Source organism: Phascolarctos cinereus, unplaced genomic scaffold, assembly GCF_003287225.1.
Source record: "Phascolarctos cinereus isolate Bilbo 61053 unplaced genomic scaffold, phaCin_HiC Scaffold_4;HRSCAF=312, whole genome shotgun sequence".
NCBI lineage: Eukaryota > Metazoa > Chordata > Mammalia > Diprotodontia > Phascolarctidae > Phascolarctos > Phascolarctos cinereus.
The window spans coordinates 38,254,751-38,278,401 of record NW_027555847.1 but is presented as its reverse complement, the minus strand read 5'-3'; the positions used below and the strand labels follow the sequence as shown (position 1 = coordinate 38,278,401).

At 40.5% G+C, this 23,651-nt stretch overlaps 1 protein-coding gene across 1 annotated transcript in view; it reads right to left on the bottom strand.

Annotated features, from left to right (window-relative positions):
* GXYLT2 (glucoside xylosyltransferase 2) overlaps positions 1 to 23,651 on the bottom strand; it is a 75,531-nt gene that overhangs the window by 30,200 nt on the left and 21,680 nt on the right. Inside the window, exons 2-3 of the mRNA XM_021007588.2 lie at positions 20,423 to 20,612; positions 16,108 to 16,239 (exon numbers count right to left, since the gene is read on the bottom strand). Of these exons, the coding sequence (XP_020863247.1) occupies positions 16,108 to 16,239; positions 20,423 to 20,612 (322 nt within the window). The remainder of the gene's footprint in view (positions 1 to 16,107; positions 16,240 to 20,422; positions 20,613 to 23,651) is intronic.

Here is a 23,651-nt window from a genome sequence, read left to right as displayed (position 1 = left end):
GTCTAAAAGTGAATGAGTGGGTCAAGATGACACTAGAGAACCATATCTTCATTGGGGATAGAGTAGAAGGACTTCCTGGGCAGATACAGATTGGACCAAATTGCTCCACCACACCTCCCCCAACCCCCTACCCCAAGCTCTGTCCTTTCCAGATCTCATATTCTGTGAATTAGTGACATTCTAGCTATCAAAGAAAAGAGAAGACATAAACTGTACTTAAAAGAATCCTCCTTAGAAAGGCAAATTAAAGAAGCTGGCATACGTGGTTTAGTGAAGGGCCCAGAAACAATAGGAAGTGTTTCATGGGACAGTTGCCATGATTACAATGAGTATAAGCAGAGAGTCCACCACAAAGATAATTGTAGCTTATATACTAACATCTGTTGCAGAGAATGCAACAGAGAAATTCTCCAAAGAAGTTGACAATTTTCTCCAAACAAGGTTAACATGTACCTTGATCACTGGTGATTTCAACAGAAAGGAAGACAGTGAAAACTAAATTGGAAAATATAGACAAGCTGAAAACATTTATGTGGTTTCATATTTATAAACCAAAGAGGTCAAAGTGGAGAGATTGCTCAGAAGCCTCATGTTAGACCACATGAAGACATTCTTCAAGAACAGAGTGGGAAGACACATGCTAGACATCGCAGGTGCCAAATATCAAAAAACAAACTAGTCACAGACAGGAAACAACTGTAGGAGTCATTTCAGAATCTGCTCTCTTGGTAATTCCCATCACTGAACAATTAAAGGTCAAAGCTAACACCAAATAACAAGGATAGGTAAAGATGAAGACCTTGTGAGTAAACAGTTCTGGCTAAACCAGCTATCAATTCCGAAAAGCAGAAAATGGACAAAAGGAAAGACATTTACTCTGATCATAAAATAATCGTCAAAATGAGGTCAAAACTGACCCAGCTAAACACTGATTCTCTTTGCCAAGTAGAGATGTGGCAAAACTGACCCATGATAATAATAAACAACACTGAATTAGGGATTTAAGGTTTGCAAAACACTTTACATTTTTATCTTATTTGATTCCCACAACAGCACTGTGTGGTGGGTGCTATTATTAGCCACATTTTACAGATAAGAAAACTGAGGTTGGGAAGGTAAATGACTTGCTCAGGATTACACAGCTAGTAAGTGACTAAGGCAGCATTCAAACTCAGGTCCTCCTGATTCCAAGTCCAGCACTCCATCCCCTAGGCCATCCAGCTGCTCTCTAATGAGATCGTCACTGTTATGGAGGATATCTCATATGAAGTCCAAGTAAAAGAGGGATTTGTTACAGGTGGTGAGGTTACCAGATGTTGTTATTTGTGGGTGACATTGTACTGATTGAAGTTAGCTCTGGAACACAATCAGGTCTCTTCAAAGGGATGGCTGGTTACTAGAAAGAAATCAGTCTTGCAATCCACATAGGAAATACCAAGTCGATGAAGAAAGTGTACTGCTCATCCCATCAATGCATATACCACAGAGAGATACTGCCCATGGACGATGAGTTGGACCCTAAGTTGATTGTGAAAAGGACAGTGGGTAGGAGAAAAGCACAGACTATTCCTTCCTGCAATAACCTATCTTTTAACTCTACCATCCTCCTGAAGGGGATATATGATGTGTGGAACATCACAACCTCAGAAGAATCAGTATGGCAGTCGACCCAAGAGGCAATGCGAAGATGCTTGACAGCATACTTCCCTCCTCTTATTAGAGATGTGCTAAATTGTGTGAATTTTGCAGATATGGTCAGATGTAGTCTCTGTGTCAGTCGGCTTTTTGTTACTAGGGAGGGGGTTATTGGGAAATGACGAATACAAAAACCAAAAGGCGTCATCAAAACATTTTTTAAAAGGAAGACATATGGTAGGTATAAGTAGGATGCAGCACACTGCCAAAGATGATTCTGTGGGTGAGGAGTGGCATAAAAAATATCATTAAAGACTCATATGATTAGAAAAGACTACCAATAATAGACACACAATCCAAGTCTCACAATGTTATTCAAAAAATTTTAAACGGTTCAGAAGAAGGTGACCAGCACACTGAGCACATCCTTTGTGGAGGAGACATGGAAGGAACTGGGCAAAAATTGCCCAGGTTGAGACGACACGTACAGTTTGCTACCTGCATTGGAAGAAGGGACAGTCACATCAACAAGCTCTTGGAGCCATCAAACCCCGGGTTCATTGCTGTGAGAATGAAGATTTCAAAGATGAATGAATCTTAATAAAGATAATCATGGTCCCAGACTCAAATGTTGTATTCCTGTCCAAAAAATCTGAGGGAAATGGGTAAAACTGTGATGAATTACAGAAAATGCTAAACCATAACTGAAATGAGCAGCAGAAGCAAAAAAAAATGGTCAAGATGGGAGAGGACCTCTAAAATATGTTCAGCAGGGGCGGAAAGAACAGAGGGAGAACCACAAAATGGCTGATAATTGGAAAGACAACAGCTGGACGCAGCCTTCTGTTTGTATGGGGATTTTGGCAAGAAGCTGCCTACCATCAATTAAAGGCAGTTGAGCAAGCTAGTGGAAAAAGGCAGGAAAGACTGCCGTAAGTAAAGATTTGGGAGATCCCAAAGACTGTCTTCAGTAAGGTAAACCAGGAGGTTGCCTTGGTAAGATTCCATGAGACTTAGCAACCAGTTTCTAATGACTAAGGATCTGTATTCTAGCCAATGGCAGCTAGGTGATGCAGGGGATAGAGTTTGGGTCATGGAGTCAGGAAGACTTATCTTCCTGAGTTCAAATCTGGCCTCAGACACTTACTAGTTGTATGACCCTGGGCAAGTCACTTAAACCTAGTTGCCTCAATTTCCTCATCTGTAAAATGGGCTAGAAAAGGAAATGGCAAACCACTCTAGTATCTTTACCAAGAAAACCCCAAATGGGGTCATGAAGAGTTGGACACGACTGAACAATATAAAGACAAGGGGAATTTTTTTTCCTCTTTTATTTCTTTCAATTAACAAGTATTTGTTTTTCCTCCTTCCTATCTCCTTCCTCCCTCCTTGAAGAAACAAATAAAAAAAAAAACCAAACAAACCCACCTTGTAACAAATATGCAGTCAAGCAATGCAAATTGCCACATTGGCCATGTTCAAAATATATATCTGATTCTGCATCTTGAGCCCATCATTATTCTCTCTCTCTCTCTCTCTCTCTCTCTCTCTCTCTCTCTCCCTCTCTCTCTCTCTCTCCCTCTCCCTCTCCCTCTCTCCCTCTCCCTCTCCCTCTCCTCTCCCTCTCTCCTCTCCCTCTCCTCTCTCCCTCTCTCTCTCTCTCTCTCTCTCTCTCTCTCTCTCTCTCTCTCTCTTTCTCTCACTTTGCTTTTTGGTGAGGGACTTAGGATTAACTGATTTGCCCAGGGTCATACAAGTAGTAAGTGTCAAGCGTTTGGTGTGACTGCAGATTTGAACTCAGGTCTTCCTGACTCCAAGGCTAGTGCTCTATCCATTGCGCCACCTAGCTGCCCCAACCATCATTACCTCTCTAACAGAAGAGGTAACTTCATCATTCCTCTGGAATCATGATTGGTCAGTGCATTCACTGATCAGCGTTCTTAATCTTTCAAAGTTGTTTAAAGCACTACATAAATGCTAGCTGTTGATTGATTTTATAATGTTGCTGTTATTAAATAAACTGCTCACTTCACTCTGCCTAAGTTCATACAAAGTCTTCCCAGGTTTCTCTGACACTATCCCTTTTGTCATATTTTACAGAAAAAAGTCTTCCAATACAGTCATATATTTGTTCAGTCATTCCTAAATTAATGGTCACCTCGACTAGGAGAATTTTGCATTGATTTGCAGCAAATGTGGCTACAATTATTTCTATTTTTTCAAGTGCTGAGTTAATAGTAATGTATGTAAAAAGTTCAGGCTGGCCTCTCTATTTCAAAAGAAGGTTAAAAAAAAGAGGGGAGAATAGAGGCCCCTCCACTTGCTAGGTTATTTATCAGGGGGAATGAAAAACATTACTTAAATGAATACAAAGAACACTCCAACACACTTTGGGTAAAAAGCCAAAGAAGGGGGAAGGATCTGGCAAAAGAGAATAGAAACATGACCTAGAACAGGAATTGTAGGTTGGGAAAAAAAAGGTAGCAGAGGAGGAAGGAAAAGAAGCTGCCAAAAAACTTCAAGCTAAGTGCTAATGATGAGGCTGTGCTGATATAAGCTATCAGAGCTCTTCAGCTTCTTGGGAGTCAACAAACAATAACATGAATCTACAGCTGACATCAGGAGAGGGTGCATCCAGGAAGAGTCAGAGGAAGAAGAGATGGGAGAGGGTGGCTGGTGATTCTCAGACGAGGCAGCGTGGGAGCACTGAGTTAGGGCTGGAAGGCACGTTGGGGGTCGCAGAGTCCAACCCCCTCATTTTGTAGATTTCTAAACAAAACTAAGCCCCAGAGAGATGAAGTTAGTCAACAAAGGTCATAGAGCTAATAAATATCTAAACAAAGATTTGAACTCTGGTCTTCCTGACTCCAAGCCACTTTTTTTTTTTTACTCTCTAAACCACCAAGCTGAGGTAACTTTATCATACTGGCATTAACCACAGAGAAACTGACCAAGAATTGGTAAACCTGACAACTACTACCCAATTCTGATCATTCATGGGGGTGTCTCTGACACCACCAGAAGGAACCCAGAAAATACCGTAAATGGGCACAATGGATGTTTGTTGTTTTGTTTTTTTAACCAACGCTACCGATTGAAGGTAAAAGGTTCAAAAGAGAAAAACAAATCTGGGAAGTGACCAGCTAATTAAGAAAAAAGTTGTAAGGATGAGATTTGGACTTTTGCAACACAGCTTAAAAATAGGAATGACAAGCTTTTGTTCACAAATGCAGTACGTAGAATGAGGAATGGTAAAAACACATTCCTCAGGATTATTATTACAAACCTCTTTTGTTTTATTTTGCTCATTTTTTTTCTTAAGATTTTGTTGTCAATTAAAAAGAATTTACATTCTTTCCTTCTTCTCTCTGCCTCCCCCAACTGAAAAAAACAAAAACAAAAACAAAAACAAAATCCTTGTAACCAAGGTGCATAGTCAAATCCCACACTGATCATGTCCAAAAATTAATAACTGCAAATCTGATAAACAGTGCTTTAAACTGAAAGGGGAAGGAGAGAGGAAAAGCTGAATGAATATGTGTGTGTGTGTGTGTCTGTGTCTGTGTGTGTGTGTACATACACACACACACACACACACAAGTACACAGAGACAGAGAGAGAAAGAGGGGACAGAAGGCAAGAGGAAGAAGAAGAAAGACAAAGAGAAAAGCAAGAAGGACATATGAAGAATAGCAATACAAAGGCATGGTAATTCACTAGATGCTAAAATCCAAAAAGATAACCAACAAAAAGAAAATAGCAAAGGCAACAGGAAAATCCATTTTCACAGGTATTGAGATTCTTTTGTTTTCATTTTATTTTTTTCAATTACCAAGCATTTCTTTTTCTCTACCTCCCACTTCCCCCACCAATTTAAAAAAAAGAAAGAAAAAGAAAGACCTTTGTAACAAATATGCAAGTCAGGCAAATTTCCACACTGGGCATATCCAAAAATTACACATTATTTGGGTATTGAGACTTGGTAGGTTGGGATTCAGTAATGGAATATGGCCTAGGAAGGTTACACCTTATTCAAAAGAAGCAGAGGTAACAGGTTAAGGATCAGAATGGCAATGCATATAAACGATCTATACTCATGAGGAATTCCAGGGAACAAGATGAGGTACCTAGTGGAGAGTATTTGGTTGAGATTCAATGGCAGAAGAAACAGAAGCAAGACTGTCATGAAAGTATATGGCAGACTACCTGGACATAGGGAGGAAGGAGTGAGAAGTTTGGGGTACAAACTGATATGGAGGTATGCTATAACAAGGATGGAGAGCTTGAATTAACCAAGCATTCACTGGCACTCTCTTTTCTCTGCCAAAAGTGAAAGGGCTGACAAATTCTTGATTTATCTTAAGATGAGTTCATTCTTCAAAAGGTAGGAGAGTTGACAAGGGGAAATGACATTCTTGACTTGATTCTGATCAACAACTATGAATTGGTTGCTGGGGCAGAAATGGTAAGAACTTTGGGAAGAGGACAGGGGCAGCTGGAGAGTGAGTATTGCACATTAGAATTTATGATAGAGAAGAGGAAATCTAGGACTAGCAAATTTAAAGCTGTTCCAAGGAAAAATAGTTTAGAGGCCATGACTAAAATTCAACAAGGAGAAGCTGGTCCAAAAGCTCTTAGAGAAATTCTGAAGATGCAGATAATATCGATTCCAAAGAGGAAAAAAATGGGGAGTTGCCCAGACATCTCATTATGAATGTGCAAGGAAGTAATTTAACAACTTCAATTTTAAGATTACAAGTATGCACAAAATCCATAGGGAACTGACATAAACCTAATCCACAATAGAAAAGTATTTAAATTATATCAGGGCCCATCTTTCTTAGCCCTTTTTTGTGTTATGGACCCCTCTGGCAATCTGGTGAAGCCTATGGAACACTTCTCAGAATAAAATAATCGAAGGAAATGTTGAATTCCAATTAAAGGTTAATGAAAATAAAGATACAATTTTTCCCCCATCCAAGTTCACAGAACCCCTGAAATCCCAGTATAAGAACCCCTAAAATTATGCATCTACTTATTATCTGTCAGTCACTGTGCTAAGTGTTAGGAATAAAAAGAAAGGTAAAAGCCAGTTCCTGCCCTCAAGGAGCTTACAATCTACTGGGGGAGACAACATACAAACAACAATGTGCAAACAAGATTTATGAATAATTAATCAGAGATAATCAGTAGAGAGAAGGCACTAAAGTTAAGGAGGATGGGGACTTTAACAGAGACCTGAAGGAAGCCAGAATAAATATCAGAAAAAAAATTGTTTGACATCTGCGAATATTAGCAGTTTAAACAATTTTTTTTCCTGATACTTATTCTGGCTTCCTTCAAATTTCTGCTAAAGTCACAGATACCAAATTAAAGTAGTATCACCTTATGCCCATTCAAGTTGGAATCAATGGTGATGTTGGCAAGGTTATAGGAGGATGGGAATGGCAATTCACTCTGCTGGTGGAGCTATGAATGGATTCGACTCTTCTAGAAGATAATTTGAAATTACTTGAGAAAAAGTTACTAAGTTGTTCATAACAACTGAAATTCATATGGCACTTTAAGGTTTGCCAAGCACTTTGTGCACCTCAATAACCCAAGGAAGTAGGTATAAGCATGATTATCTTCATTTTACTGATGAGGAAACTGAGGCTCCTAAAGTTTAAATGATTTGTGTCAGAGGCAGGATTTGAATCCTTGGAGTCTTCCCGACTCCAAGTTTAGCATTCTATCCTTAGAAGATGAGCTTCTTGAGGGCAGGGGCTGTTTTTTCCTTTCTTTGCCATCTAACCCCTTAGCAGTGCTCAGTACATAAGCTTAGCTGATGCTTGTAGACTTGACTATACCCATTATACCATGCTATTTTTTCATAGATCTTGCTGAGTTTATATCCCAAGAAAGTTAAGGACACCAAGAAAAGACCATTATGCAGAAGAGTATAAATAGCGGCTTTATCTGTGTTAACAAAAATCTGCAAACAAAACGCACCAGAAGTATGGTTGAACCAATTGTGGTACATGAATGTAATGTGAGTAAAGACAGCTAGGTGGCAGCATAGATAGAGAGTGCCAGGTCTAAAACCTGGAAGACTCATCTTCATGAGTTCAAATCTGGCCTCTGGCACTTGCTAGCTGTGTGACCCTGAGCAAGTCACTTAATCCTGTTTGCCTCAGTTTCCTCATCTGTAAAATGAGCTGGAGAAGGAAACAGCAAACTGCTCCAGTATCTGTGCCAAGAAAACGCCAAAAGAGGCCACGAAGAGTTGGACACGACTGAAAAATGACTGAATGAGAACAAATACAGAGTCCAAAGAACAACAGAGGCTCAAAGCAATCAGCACAATGTCATCTACAAATGTGAACATCGGGAAACTTCTCTATCTTTATGGAATTCTTCTTTCATCTGGCCTTTGTAGACTCCCTGCCACCCCATGACCATGGTGATCCCTTTGGAGGGAAGCTAGATGATGTAGTCCAGAAGAATGTTGGACTTAAAGTCAGGAAGATGTGGGTTCATATCTTACCCAAGACACTTAACTAGCTGTGTGACACTCAGCAAATCACTTAACCTCTCTGGGCACTGGTTTCCTCACCTATAAAATAACAGGACTAGACTCAATGATCTCTAAAGTCCCTTCTGGATAGAAATCTATATACAGTGACAATGACCATAAATGAAGACAACACAAAAAACTCACGTCAAATGCAATGGAAAATGTTGGCACCAAATTATCAAAGTTAAACCACATCTCCTTCCTCTCTGTTGTCATCAACACATAGCTTCATTATTTTGGGTAACATACTTTTTTTGAGGGGTCATATTTGGGAGTTTGCTGAGAAGCATCTATTTTTTCAAAACAAAATGTGTCCTTTTTAAAAAATATTTTTAAAATTAAATTTATTTATTTATTTTTAGTTTTCAATATTCACTTTTATAAGATTTTGAGTTCTAATTTTTTCCCCTCTTCTTCCCTTCCCACTCCTCAAGACAGCATGCAATCTGATACAGGCTACATATGTACAATAATATTAAACATAGTTCCACATTAAGCATATTGTGAAAGAAGAATCAGAGCAAAAGGGAAAAGCCACAAGAAAGAAAAAAAAACAAAAAAGAAAAAAAGAAAATAGTATGCTTCAATCTGCATTCAGACTCCATAGTTCTTTCTCTGAATGTGGATAGCTAAAATGTGTCCATTAAAAAAAAAATGACATCTAGAAGATAGAAGCTGGACAGGGAAGAGCAGATGAAAGCAAATGGGTGGCACCATTCTGTAGGAACAATTCTAGGATTGCTAAAGCCCAGAAGGAATTGAGGTTAGTGATAAATGCTAAAATGAATAAAAAGGGCTTAAAAAAATTTTTTTAAAGGGTTGGGTTTAAAAAGGGAATTAAATATGGAATGGGAAGGAAAAAGCAGAAGTACTCAATTCCCATTTCTATTTTGCTTTTCTCTGCGAAAGACAATGAATTCTGGACCATGAAAGATGGAACAGACATGGATTAATATGGTGCCCACAAGTCCCATAAGCGACCTTAAGAGAGCACCTGGCTGCCCTCAGAGCTCAAGTCATCAGTCCCATAAAGACTCCACTTCAGGGTCCCAAAAGACCTTGGGGGGAGGGCTGTGATGGCCTCCCAACCAGCCTCACCAGGATGATTAAACTAGCCTCCTTACTGGCCCTACCATTTCCAGCCTCTCCCTCTGGGACTCCATCATCAATAGAGCTACTAAAACCACCTTCCTATGACACAGATCTGGCCATGCCATTCCCTGGTTCAAAAATCATCACTGGCCCCCTAGTCTCTAGGCTTAAATAGAAATTCCTTACCCGGGTAGTTAAGACTCTCTACAATCTAGTTCGCTCTTACCTACCTTTCTTTGCTTGTTCCCATATTACTTTCCTTCAGATATTCGGTACTTCTGCCAAAAGGGAAGGACTCCTGACTGTACCCTCAACATGGCATTCCAATCTCTTAAAAGCTATCACCTCTGTCCACTCTGCCTCTTGGGATCTTTATCTTTCCTTTAAGGCTCACCTGAGAAGCCACCTCCTCTTTCAATCAATCAATGTTTATAAAGCACCTACTAAGTGCTAGAGATATCCCCTCACCCACCAAAAATTAAAAAGGCAAAAGGCTGTCCCTGACCTTAAGGAGCTTAGGAATCCTCCCAGTTGTTAGTACTTTCTATTCCTCAAAGAATCTTCAATTTAATTAAACAAACATATATATGAACTACCTACTATGTGCAAGGCACTGTAGTTCTTGCCCTCAAGAAATTAAATTCTGCTGGAGGGAAGGGAGACATAACATGTACTCAGATAAGTAAATACAAGATAGCACGTAAGCTCCTTGAGGGCAGCATTATTTCTGTTGTCTATGTGTCCTCAGAGCCTAGTACAGAGCTTGGCACACAGAAGGCCAAGAAGTAATCTGCTGAAATTAATTGAATAACTCAAGGTTAGGAGAATCAGCTAACACACTGGATGAAAGAGACTATGGCAACAGTTCTTTTTCCTATAATAATTTCCATAATTATTTAATGTACAAGAGGCAGTTTATAGGATAGCATGTAGACTACTGATCTTAGAAGCAAGAAGCCTTGGATTCAAGTCCTGCCTCTCACATATTGGCATGGGGTCTACGGCCAAGTTCTTTACCTCCCAGTGACCTAGACAACTTTCTAAACTAAAAGTTGACGAGTCTGCATGGGAAGATGGAGTTTCCATGCCAGGAGTTCTTCACACTGATGGGATCGTGGCTCTCAAACAATGACAACAAAATATACTTACATTCAAAGACAGAAAATCAGACTAGAATGTGATCTACACAGACATGGAAACAGACACCCAAATCACTATTCAACTCTGTGATTTCTGGGTATAGAGAGAATTATGTAAGTGTTATATGTACAAAGTAAACACCTAAAATATTTTTTTCCAGGGATATAATTTAAGTCATTTTTCTTTTATTTCAATTGTGCAATGAACAAAGAACTTCCCATCCTATACTAAATGCGCTCACATGGGAAAAACCCTTTGAAAATATGGAAAATATTTTGAAGAAATAGGAAAGGACAATTCCAAATACGTGGTAATTGTCTTTATAACATGCTTTTTTAATTGTAAAAATACAATAGGAAACTCTTTAACAGAAATCCATGGTAGTGTTTTTTCAAGTTTTGTGATTTTAATTCTACAAATCCAAACTGTTTCACTGTACAGTCAGTAAAACAGTCAGGAGATGTGTTTAATTGTTATTTTTGCTTCAACTGTGCCCTCTTGTGGAACTCCACATTCAGAATTTGAGCAGGAATTTACTACAGCCCCTTTTGGAGGATAATGGAATACTTCTAGGATAACAGACTTGAGGTAGAGAGGACCCTACAGCACATTCAGCTCAACTCTCTCATTTGACCGATGAGGATACAGAAGTTAAGTGATTTGTGCACGGCCACAAAGTTCATGGGTGGGAAAATCAAGATGTCAGCTTTGGTCTTTCCACTAAACCAGGGAAATGTCAGTTTCTACACACTCGTATGCACTGGAGCAAATCTGTACAGTATTCAGATTGCTATATAAGAGAACTTAACCTATTTAGATTGGTGGTGGTGGTGGTGACGCACGCACACGCACGTGTGTGAGAGATGCACACACATGCATATATGCATACACATACATATAGGCATACATACACAGAGCCTTACTCTACCATTGCTGGTGTGTGTTTACAACAATATTCCCAGAGTGACACAGAGTGCAAAGTCTCTATTCTCTTTTACAATTTTAACTGACTCTACACAGGTCTTCTCCAGGAGTCTACAAAGAAGGTGCCTTGATTCTACTTGGGACTATCTCCACATTTCCCGGGCTCGCTGGGGTAGACGTGTTTGATCATGTCAGTCTTGGTCTTAGAAGCATCCAGGGTGGAACAGATTGGTCAGTGCATACTGGCTTATACAGGATGGCCTTCCTATGTTTTTGGGGGGTCAACTTGGTTTTAGTGTTTGATTCCACCATCTTCATCCTGATGCCAGCTGTTCCATCCAAAGAGAGACTGCCACATTTAGGACTCCTACGTTTTACGGCATCAGCTTTTGGTGTGTTCAGATAATAGCTAGCAAACACTCTTCCACCTGTTTTGATTCTTCCTTTGGTTTGCCTCCCTCTCTCTTCATTCCCCACCTTGAATCAGATGTTGGGAACACATCCAACTTTTTGATATTGACTTTAGCTATCCCTGCTTTTTTCATGACAATTCACATAAAGCAAAATCCAGTTTCTTGGGTAGATGGATTCCATCCGATATATGCATAATCTGTTACAGAGGAATATGGCACAATCAGTGGGTCAGGAGATATCTAGATGAGCTGCCAGATGACCCTGAGGAGACTACCTTCCAAAGGATGTTGTTTCTAGCCTTGATTTTCTCTTTCTTTTCTATGTTTTAATAGAGATGATCACACAGTAAAGTTACACACACACACACACACACACACACACACACACACACACACACACACACACACACATTCTTGCCCCTCATTCCAGTCAACTCAGATAAGGTTTTTTTAATTTAAGCTTTTCAATGAACAAAAACGTATTTTCTCTCCCTCCCGCCTCCCTCCCCTACACTTGATTAAAACAAGCCAAAGGAAATCTTGTAACAAATGTGCATATTCAAGCAAAATAAATTCACACAGTAGCTACATCCAAAAACCATATGTTTGGTTCTTCACCCTGAGTTGATCATCTGTTTGGAGGTGGCCAGTATGCTCCATCATGGCTCCTATGGAATTGTTGTTAGTCATTCATCAGATCAGAATTCTTAAGTACTTTCAAGTTGTTTGTCTGCAGAAAGTTATTATTATATACATTGTCCTCATTCTGCTGGCTTCACCCTGTATCAGTTCATACAAATCTTCCCAGGTTTCTCCGAAACCATCTCCTTCATCATTTTGTACAGCACTATAGTATTCCATCACATTCATATGCCATAATTTGTCGTGACATTCCCCAACTGCTGGGCAACACTTCAGTTTCCAGTTTTTTGCCACTATAAAGAGCTGCCATAAATATATTTGTACACAGGGGTACTTTTCTTCTTTTAAAAAAATCTCTTTAGGAAACAAAATCTGATTCTAAATATTTAGTTTCCAATTAGCTTTTTGAGGAGGTTGTCGATGAAAATCTGTCACTTGTGCTTTGGTTGGTTTGAACAGAACACGTCTCCTTGGTAAATGTCAGTTGGGCAAAATCTCCTGGGATATGTTATATCACTGATGTAGATGAGTGTTTTTCAAACTAGGATAGGCTTGTTGCCACAAATCGGTTTTTCCAGAAGCTGAATGGTTAATAAAAGATGCAAAAACCTTTTACCTCCTCCCCCTCAAAAAAATCTGATGGAAGAAATCTGCCGCCAGAAAGTAACATCAAGTCCAACTGCTTTTCTCATTAACTGTATGACTTGGGTTGGCACTAAGCTCACCTAATGTTTACGGAGTGTTGAAATCATCCTTGTTCTACTCGGTTTGTACTCTGATTACTATTTCAGGTACCAAATTTGGAGTTAAAGCTGTAATTCTAGCTGACGGGTTTTCAGGAATGCCAAATTCTGGATCCAGACTCTTTCCCACTCTCTTTGCCAAGATCAGGTGCAAATGATGATTCCATTCTAGTACTCTGTTCCCAGTGCCTCAGACCAGCTGGATACATTTATTCAAGTCCATGTGGGTATCCAACCTTGACCACAGTCTGGATATCTTGGGATCAGTCCATATGAGCCAGTTAAAGGAGGAGAAGATCTAAGAGAAGTGTATAATGTTAGTTTGTCTGACTAGTTCGGCTGAGGGAAAATTCTGTAATTCTTATTTTACTTTGACCTAGACTAATCTTAGGCCTTTTGGTTTTCTTAGATCTAAAGACTGGTGAAGAGCTTATAAATCGAAAAGGAAACTTCACCTCTATTCCTAGATGCAACAAAAGCCAAATTGCTGGAACTAGAATGGAAGATGATTATACCTGAAAATGAAATAATTCTATATTGTGAAACTTTCTGCCATTACTTTATGCCAGTGGTAAAAATCTATCCACACAGCATTAAGAGAGGGTGCCACTGTTCAAGAAAATTACCACCAAGCTGCAAGAAGCACAGTATATGGCCCGCAGCCAATGCTTAATCCATGCTCGGGGCCTGCCTGGCCAGAGGAAGGCCACCAGCACCGTGAAGGGCTATGAGTCCAAGTCATATGAGAACTGTTTGAAGGAACTGTGCAGGGTTAGCCTAAAGAAGGAAGACTTACGGGAGATATAATAGCTCTCTTTAAGTATCTGAGGGGCTGTCCTTAGAAGGAGGGTTTTAAACTCATTCTTTCTGGACCCAGAGGACAGACTCAGGAAGAATGGCTAGTTAAGTTGCAAAGAAACAGATTTAGGTGGCATATAAGGAAAAACTCCTCAACAGTTAGAGTTGTCTAAAAGTTCAATGGGCTGCATGAAGAGGGGGTGGGCTCCCCTTCCTTTGGGGCCTTCAAGCAAAGATTGGCTGACCTCTTGTCAGATCTGCTACATTGACAATGCCTTTTGTCAATGGACTATGTCAATGGCCAATAAGGTCCCTTCCAACTCCCAAATTCTGTGATGCTGAATGCTGGACTCCAAAGCTCTGCTCTGGTTCTGTTTTAGGCACCAGCCTCGCGTGGCTACCTACCTAGTGGCTAAGAATAGTTCAATGTGTCTCTTTCCCAATCAACTCCACCTGGATGCTTATATTTTAAGATTCCTATTGTCTGTGCTATACCTCAGCAGTATATCTGACTTGGTTTTTAAAGAGATGGATTACAAGGGGAAATTCCATCCAGACTTGATTTTAAATTACCTCAAGGCTCAATACATCTCTACCTATGCCTCTGAAATGCCAAGTTTATAAGCTGATGCCACGATATATTACTGAAAAGAGGTAAATGCACTCCAACTAAAATCGACCTTTATTGTTTGAAGTAAGGGCTGGTTTCTATTATCAACAGAAGATAAGTAATGGCAGCATCCATTTGTCATTCAAAAGGGAAAATTCAGTCAGCAGAGAATGAATGAAAACCAACAGCAAGGGGTTTTGTTGTTTCAATGGTGGAAAGGAAATCACCACTCTGGGTCAGGGTGTGATCATGTGCAGTTCCCATTGATTTGAGAGCACAAAAAAATGACATTCTTCTTTGGTGTTTGTGTGTACGATACATACATATACTCACTTGTATACACATACACATATTTACATATACACACATGTATGTATACACATATCAAAGAAGATATTCTTCTTATAATGTAGTTTTTTTGGTATATTTGGCATATTTTGTATGTATGTTGCCTATATATGTACATATATGTATATACACACATACATACATATACATATACACATACATATATACAAAAAAGTCATTATTCTTTGGTGTAGGTATATACACACATACACATATATACACACACATATGAATGTATGTATATAAATACATATTTGGTCCATCCCTATAGTTTCATCCATGTGTACTATGGGTATGGGGACTTTTCTTTAACTTAGGATCTTACAGTCATTTGGAGACATTGAATGATTATGGATAGAAACCAGACCTGTGATTTCATGCATACAGAGAACTCCCAAATAAAGAAATGCCCTCTACCGACACAGGTGGGCATTTTCTCTGCAATGCCTAGTCTCAGAGAGCAGCGTAGACACCTATGAAGTGAAGTGACTTGCCCAGCATCATACAGCCAGTATGTGCCAGAGTCAGGATTTGAATCCAGGTTTTTCTGGCTTGAAGGCCAACTCTTTACTCACTACACCACACTGTCTTTAAGTCTGAGATTAAGTATGTACAAAATAAATACCAAGCATGGGGGTGGGAGTGGGGTGAAGAGAAGCACAGTGACTGGCAGATAGAAGGCATATAATGTGTGTTGAATTGGGCTATGGGAATTCATGACCCAGTCATGGCTAGAGACAGTTACATGTTGTCTTCCCTGCTGGAATGTGAGCTCTCTGAGGGCAAGAGTTCTTTCACCAATGTCTCTGTATCCCTAATGCCTGGCAAAGCAGGTGATCAATAACACTGCTAAAAGACTGACTTGCTCTCACCTAGCTCCCTTTAATCAATTTTTAAAAAAAGAAAGAAAAAGAAAAAACCACATCCAAATTAACTTCCTGCCACATGGATTGTGAAGAATATTTCAGAATACCAAGCAGATAACATCCTAATCATGGACAGGCCAACCTGAAAGGATAAGGCCTACTTATTCTAATAAGAATCTTGTAGATTCTTCTCCCCAATGCATTTTTGACAAGCAAACCCAAAACCACTGCATTTTTAGTGCTAAGACAATGATCTCCAAATATACTTGGACCAACTTAGTCCGACTTCCCAAAGTACTCCATTGACAAATTGGCTTTGATGAAAACCAGGTGTCCCTACCGGAAGAAAGAGTCTCTGGGCAGCACAAGGCTTGAACAGCTTCTTCCACTCCTGAGCATTTCCAACAGAAAATGTGATTGGGTAGATGCTGTGTTCAAACTTCTTTGTGTATGAGGAAGGCCACTGTCGCAACTGTAAGACAGGGAAGCAAGAGAGGGGAGATTAGAAAGAGTGAAATGACCTATAATGCTGCTAAATGCAGGAGGGAGGGAGTTTAAGAGATAAGTTGTAAGGCAGTGTGCCCAACCCCTGATATTAACATCTGGCTGGAGTTTTGCTACCACTACCATCACCATCACCAGTACACATCTGCCAGGCGAAATTTATATACAATTAATCCTACTTGATCTAATCATCAAAAGGGTAGTACACCCTTATACTCTTCCCACAACCTGCTCAAAGACACTGCCTAAAAGTCCCCCATTATCTCCCAGGTAGAAAAACAGACATTATTTGGCAAAGGAATGAGCTCTGGGGTCAGAGAAGCTGGGTTCAAATTACTTTAGATAAGTCACTTAACTGATCTGGGTCTGTAAAATGAGGCTGTTAGTACAGAGGGTCTCTGAGACTCCAAGCTCCAGATCCATAATCCTGTATTAGTAAATAGAATGCTGGACTTGTAAAGAGAAAGACCTGGGTTCAAATCCTACTTAAGACACTTGTTAGCTGTGCGACTCTGTGGGGCTCAGTTTCCTTGACTGTAAAGTGGAAATAACTGCACCTGTTTGAAAAGGTTGTTGTGAGGCTCCAATGAGATACTATGTATAAAATAGTATGCCACCTTTAAGTGTTACGTAAATGTGAGTTATTACTATTGTTATTATTATCATTCTCTAGATCCCTGCATCCCCCGAAAGACCCGTAGGCTGTGCCACCCACCTTGATGCTGCATCCTCAGGATTGCTGAACCCTTCCATCTACCGGGCAGTTGAACTCTTTGGTATGTGTGGTCTCTCCCAAATGGAGTTCGGGCTCCTTTTTTTTTTTTCTATTTGTATCCTCAGTGCTTTGCACGGTGCTTGGCACACAGTAAACACTTATTAAATGCTTTTTCACTAATCCATTCATTATCCTGTGATATGATACACAATATTCTATCATAAAAGCCCTTATTAAGCAGTAGAGCCTTTTTATAAATTCCTTTGTTACTTTAGTCAGCAAGGTAATAATGGAATGAGACCTAGAACACAGAAGCTCTGATGGAGCAGAGGGTTGTCAGAAAGTCTGAGCAAGGGGAACTGGAAACACGATGCCAAAGGGAAATGAAGCCAACGGTGCTGGCCTTTGAAACCTTCTCCTGTGCCCTCCAAACCCTCTAGGCTTCTGAAGGCTAAAACACCATTGAGAGCACACAAAACGTGTCTTGGTCTTTTACTCCTCCCCTGCCCTGATACCTTCCTCCTTAAACTCAACACAGTAAAACACAGATGATAACTTCTGGGGGACAGCAAACCCCTGCAAACCAAGGGGGTGCCAATGGACTGGGGAAGAGCGGAACAAACTGAGATGTGAAGGCGTATTATTATACTCTAAGAAATGACAACTATAAAGAAGTCAAGTTGACAAGCATTCATTATGTGCTTACTATGTGCCAGGCACTGTTCTAAATGCTGTGGGAACAAAGACGGGCAAAAACCATTTCCTGCTTTCAAGGGGCTCACAGTCTAATGGGAGGGACAACATGAAAACAGCTACAAACAGACAAGATACATCCTCCACGTCTGAAATCCTCTCCTCCTTCTCTGCCTCCTCAGCTTCTGGGGCTTCCTTTAAGTCCTTGCTAAAATCTCACCTTCTACAAAGAAGGTTCACCTAAGCCCTTTAATGCTTGGGCTTTTCCTCTCTCGATTACCTCCCCTTTACCCTACACATGCTTCCTTGTATATAATTGTTGTCTCCCACATTAGACCGTGACCTCTTTGAAAGCAGGGACCACCTTGTGACTTTTTCTGTATCCCCAAGACTTAACACAGTGCCTGACACACAGCAGGTGTTTAATCAATGCTTGCTAACTGACTGATAAATTGGAAATAACCTCAGAGGGAAGCCATTAACTTAAAGGAGGAATTCAAAAGGCTTCTTTCAGAAGATGGGACTTTAGCTGAGACTTCTGGGAAGCTAGGAGGCAGAGCTCCAAGCATGGGGAAAAGACATTAAGTAAGATCCAGGCTCTTGTCTAGAACCAAGAGATGGAGTGTTATATGTCAATGGATGAAAAAGTATGGAGAATGGGGTGAGGTGTATGAAGACTGGGAAAATAGGAAAGGGTGAGGTTGTGAAGGGCTTTAAAAGCCAAACAGAGGATTTTATATTTGATTCTGGAAGTAACAGGTTACTAGAGGTGACATGGTCAGACCTGATCGAAGATGACCCAGAACAGGGAGTAACTTGAGACAGGGAGACCAGTCACAGGCTACTTCAATAGCCCAGGTGTGAAATGAAAAAAGCCTGCACCAGGGTAGTGGCCACATCAGAAGAAAGAGAGATGTGACAAGGGTAGAAATGACAAGGCTTGGCCACTGATTGGATGTGCAGGGTGAGAGAGTAAGGAGTCCAGGCTGACTAGGATGGTGGTACTCTCCATTGCAATAGGAAAGTATGAAAGAACTATGAAAAATTTAGTACAAACTGATGATGAATGAAGCAAAATCAGGATAAAAAAATATAGTTTTTGCTGTTGTTCAGTCATGTTTGACTCTCCATGACCCCATTTTGGGTTTTTCTTGGCAAAGATACTAGAATGGCTTGCCATTTCCTTCTCCAGATCGTTTTACAGAGAAGGAAACTGAGGCAAACAGGGTTAAGTGACTTGCCCAGGGTCACACAGCTAGTGTCTGAGGCCAGATTTGAACTCAGGAAGAGTTCTAGCTAGCTGCCCCTAAAAGACACAGTTGTAATAATGTTAATGAAAACAATACTAAAAATCAATCAGGTTCTTATTAATTGAAATAACCAATCCCCCCCACAGAACTGAGCATGAAAACATCCATCCCTCCTCTCAGTAGAGAAGTAGGAGACTACAGATATGGAATAAGGAATGCTCCCCATCTTCATCTCTGCCTCTGGCTTTCCTGCCTTCCTTCAGGACTCAGCTCAAATCCCACTTTTTATAAGAAGCCTTTCCTACACCCTGACAGCCCACGCCAGAGGTTAGAGCTTTTCCCTTAAGACCAATTCTAGTGTAATTAAGATGAACACAGTACATACACAGTTGTCCCCCTAGTTAGAATGTAAGCTCTTTGAGGGCAGGGTCAGGTTTTGCCTTTCTTTGTATCCCCAGCAATATTAGCACAGTGTTTAGTACATAACACACAATTAATGCTTGTAGACTGACACTGTCTGTGGGCTCTACTTCAATGCTTTTCTTTGTTACAAAGAAGGGTTCCACTAAGGATGGGGAAATTAAGGAGAAATATCTGATGTAAAAACAAAAGGACCATTATGAAGGCAGGGTCAGTTGCTGACATGCATATATGGTGCATATACTGTATATACCATACATGAATATAGTATAAATACATGAGTGTATGATACATATTATGCATGTATGTACATGTATTATCCATTATACATAAATACATATATGTGTGTATATTATATATGTGAGGCAGCGAGGCAGTTCTGAGGCTACAGCACTGAGCTCGGGGTCAGAAAGACCTAAGTTCAAAGCAGACCTCAGACACTAAAAAAACAAAACACAACAGCACTGCTGATGCTTTAAATAACTGAAAGATATTTAAGTGGTAGCTGACTGTAGGTCACCCCTCTTCCTCTTCCTCCCCTTCCTCCCTGATTTCAGCTCTTCCTCTGGCATTTTCAAACCAATTTACGATCCCAATTTATTCCAAATATTCCTCAGGCTGCTCTTGATGAAGACATTAAGCCCATTTTTTTTTTTGCTTAGAAAATGTAATATTTCCTAGCTTTCTTATCATTAACCTTCTACCCAACCTACTCCTCTTAGGTATTTCTCATTACTATAACTAGCCCAGAGGCATGGATGTAAGACAGTGGAATGGAGAAGACAGATATGAAACAAGAAAGGTCCTTTGTTCTCCCCCAAGTGAAAAATCTCAGGATTTGTCCAATTAAGAAGAAATGAAAAGGGGGAAAATACGGTATTTATAAACAGATTTAGTCACAGGATAAAGTAATGGTCTCCATGATTGATACATGGAACTAAGAAGGAGAGAGGGCAGTGATCATCATCGTCAGGAAATAGACCATTCTCTCTAGGCCCTGTACACGTGCCCAAGTGTAGGCTTTATTTAGCCTGGGCTTTATATACAGCTACTATGGTTTCCTGTACATTTACCTTCTTATCAAACTCAGGCTTCAGTGAATCCTCAGCAAAGATGTGAAATCGAATCTTCCGATAGCTGAAGAGAACGGCTGATTTGAGCATAATGAGAGTCTCTTCCAGACGGTCCCCACACGCCACCACGGCCAGGTGCATCCATTGTTCCGCTGGCGAGGCTGGGGGGCGTTTTGGCTCCCCGTGCTTTCTGGGAAGAGAAAATAAAAACATTATTGGGTAAAATGCATAAAAACATCCCAAGACTGGCGAGACCAGTCAGTCAACAAGCATTTAAGTGCTAAGTAAGCTATCTCCAATTAAAAAACATATCAACAGACAAAATCTGTTCTATTTTGTGACATGATAAACATTTTGACAATTCTGCTTATTTGAAAAGTACAAATTTAGACCCATATTTATTCCACTCAATTCAACATACACATATTAAGCAAATCCTACATACCAGGCACTGTGCTAGGCTCTGGGGACATGGAGACAGTCCTCTAAACCCTTGCTGCCCCCCCAGATCACTGACATTTATTGGGACAACACAACACACACATTGATAGGTACGTGAAAAGAATACATATGTTAATTCAAGAAGGAGTAAGCCCTAATATTTGAAGGGGGATCAAGAGAGGCCTTGCATAGAAAGATACTTGGGCTGTGATTTCAATGAAGTCAAGACATTCTACGAGGGGGGGATGGGGAGGGAGAATATTTTAGACAAGGGAACATAAGCAAGAGATGGAGTTTCATATACACACACACACACACACACACACACACATAAATATATATATGATGGGATTTCACAGGTAATATTTCATATATAATATATACATAAACATGCATATATACTGTATATATTATACATGAGTATACTACAACTACCTGCATGTGTAATATATATTATGTATGCGTGTATATATTATTTATTATCTATAAATATGTATATGTGCATATATTATATATTTGAGGCAGCTAGGCAGTTCTGTGGCTAAAACACTGGTCCTGGAGTCAGAAAGACCTGAGTTGAAATCACACCTCATATACTTACTAGCTGTGTGACCTTGGATAAGTCACTCGACCTGTGTTTGCCTTAACCCACTGAAGAGGGAAATGGACAACTATTACATTACCTTTGCCAAGAAAATTGTGTGGACAATATATGGTTCACAGGATCATGAAGATTTGGATACAACTGAATGACTAAACAATATTACCTATATATGTGTGTGTGTGTGTGTGTGTGTGTGTGTGTGTGTGTGTGTGTGTGTGTGTGTGTATACAGCGTCACATACACATACACACATAAATACATACCAGTAGCAGCAGATAAATCACTTGGATTGTTAAGAGCGTTTGAATTGCTTCTGCCTCCACTAAGCCAGGGCTACTCAACTACAGCTGAGTTTCATCCAACCTATTTTGAAATATCACCGCTGATTTTCAATAACTGATCCTGCCTTCCTGATGGCTGAAGAGGCTTTCTATTTGCACAGGCCATAGAAATTTGATTTGGGCATAACCCCCACAAGAAGTTGGTGGCAGGGCCCTCCACAACTTTCCCATGTAATATGAGCAATACAATATTTCCCACCCCCCATCTGGATGTTTTTATTTTAAGAGTGGAATGCATGACCACAGCATAAAAAGAGAATGTGCAAGTCAGAGAGAAAGGGAGGAGGTGAGGACAAAACATTTGGATTTCTAAGCCCAGGGAGAGCCTCGATGCATGCAAATTTAATACTAGCTACGCCTCACTGCCGGCTCAGTGAGCCGATGAGTATTAAGTTCAGCACGGAGGAGAAATGGAGGCAGAGTGAGGCTAGATGATCTGCAACACCGACTGATGTATCAAGTACGGAGTCAGCCACTGGACCGGGAACACCATCTGAGAGGCCAAAATCCTAACTCAGTTGCCGAATAGACATTTCCTCCCCATAAAAGATCTGTTCCAAACAAGGAGAAGAAGCCAATTCTCAAACACGCTGAATGCTAAGAAGAGTTTTCAAGAGAGTGGAGGAGGTTAGTAAGGGGCACTTTGAGACAACTGAAATTAATTTGAGAATTGGAATCCTCCTTCCCATCTGCTTTCCAAAAGTATACTGGCCAATCAGCGTGCCACTTGTTCAACTAATAGAGGGCTTGCTCCTGGCTCTGTTCACAATCACAAAAGTTGAAGATCTGGGTGGGGTCATTTGGCAAACTTTGCAAATCTGATTATCCCAGACTGTAACTGGTACAAGTAAAGTCCAGCTCACAAACTCTAGGCACTAAGTCAACGTGTCCGAGAATAACTTTTATCCCATTTCTCTTTAAGACCACATTTCTCTAACAGTGCACCTAAAAATTAACACTGTGTGGCGATGAGGACAACTTACCCCTTTTTCCCGGACCCTAACATCTGTCTCTTCCTGCATCTCTCACTCTCACCCACTTCTACTATTTCTTCTCGATCCCTTTGCCTATCACAACAATAATTAATCAATCAATAATAATAAGCTGACATTTATATGGCCCCTTAAGACTCACAAAGCACTTTGTAGACATGTTCTCATCTGGTCCTCCTAACCTTGATAGCTGTTATTCCCATTTTATGGATGAGGAAACTAAGGTTTTTGTCAGAGAAGCCAAGCGACTTAGTGTTGGTTACTGAGCTAGAAAGCCCATCAGCAGATGGCACTGAATCCATTTCTCCTTTATCTAGGGGGCCCTGGCAAGTTCTTTCCACTACTCTGTCCTGCCCTGCCCATCTCCTATGTGCCAGCTGCTGCAAGCTCCCTTGCAATTAACCTGGGGTTTCCAACAGCCCTGCATGTGCTTAGGGAAGCAATGTTACTTATTTCCCTTGAGTCCGAATTAGGAGCCAATTGGCCTCTTCAGCTGTTCCCTACCCTTTCAGCCACACATGATAGAAAGCATTGAGCCAGGGACTGCCGCCTATCTTGGTGTCCAGTGACAAACACTTTTTATAAATCCACAGGGGCCAGAAGGAATAACAGCCCCTGGGGGCATGGCAGCACCTTTCTGCCTACCTCTCACATTACGCTAGTCATCTCAGGCTTCAGGTAATGAATTTGTCTTGTGCAGGCACAATGGGTGATAAAGCTTCAGGTCACTGAAGTGGGCACCTTTCCCAATCTTCTATTAGAGGTAAACTTAGTTGGCTATCACTTACTGGCCAGTGCTATTTAATAATGGTGGAGAATCTGGCTGTAAAAGCTGGAGCCCTTTCCCCCCT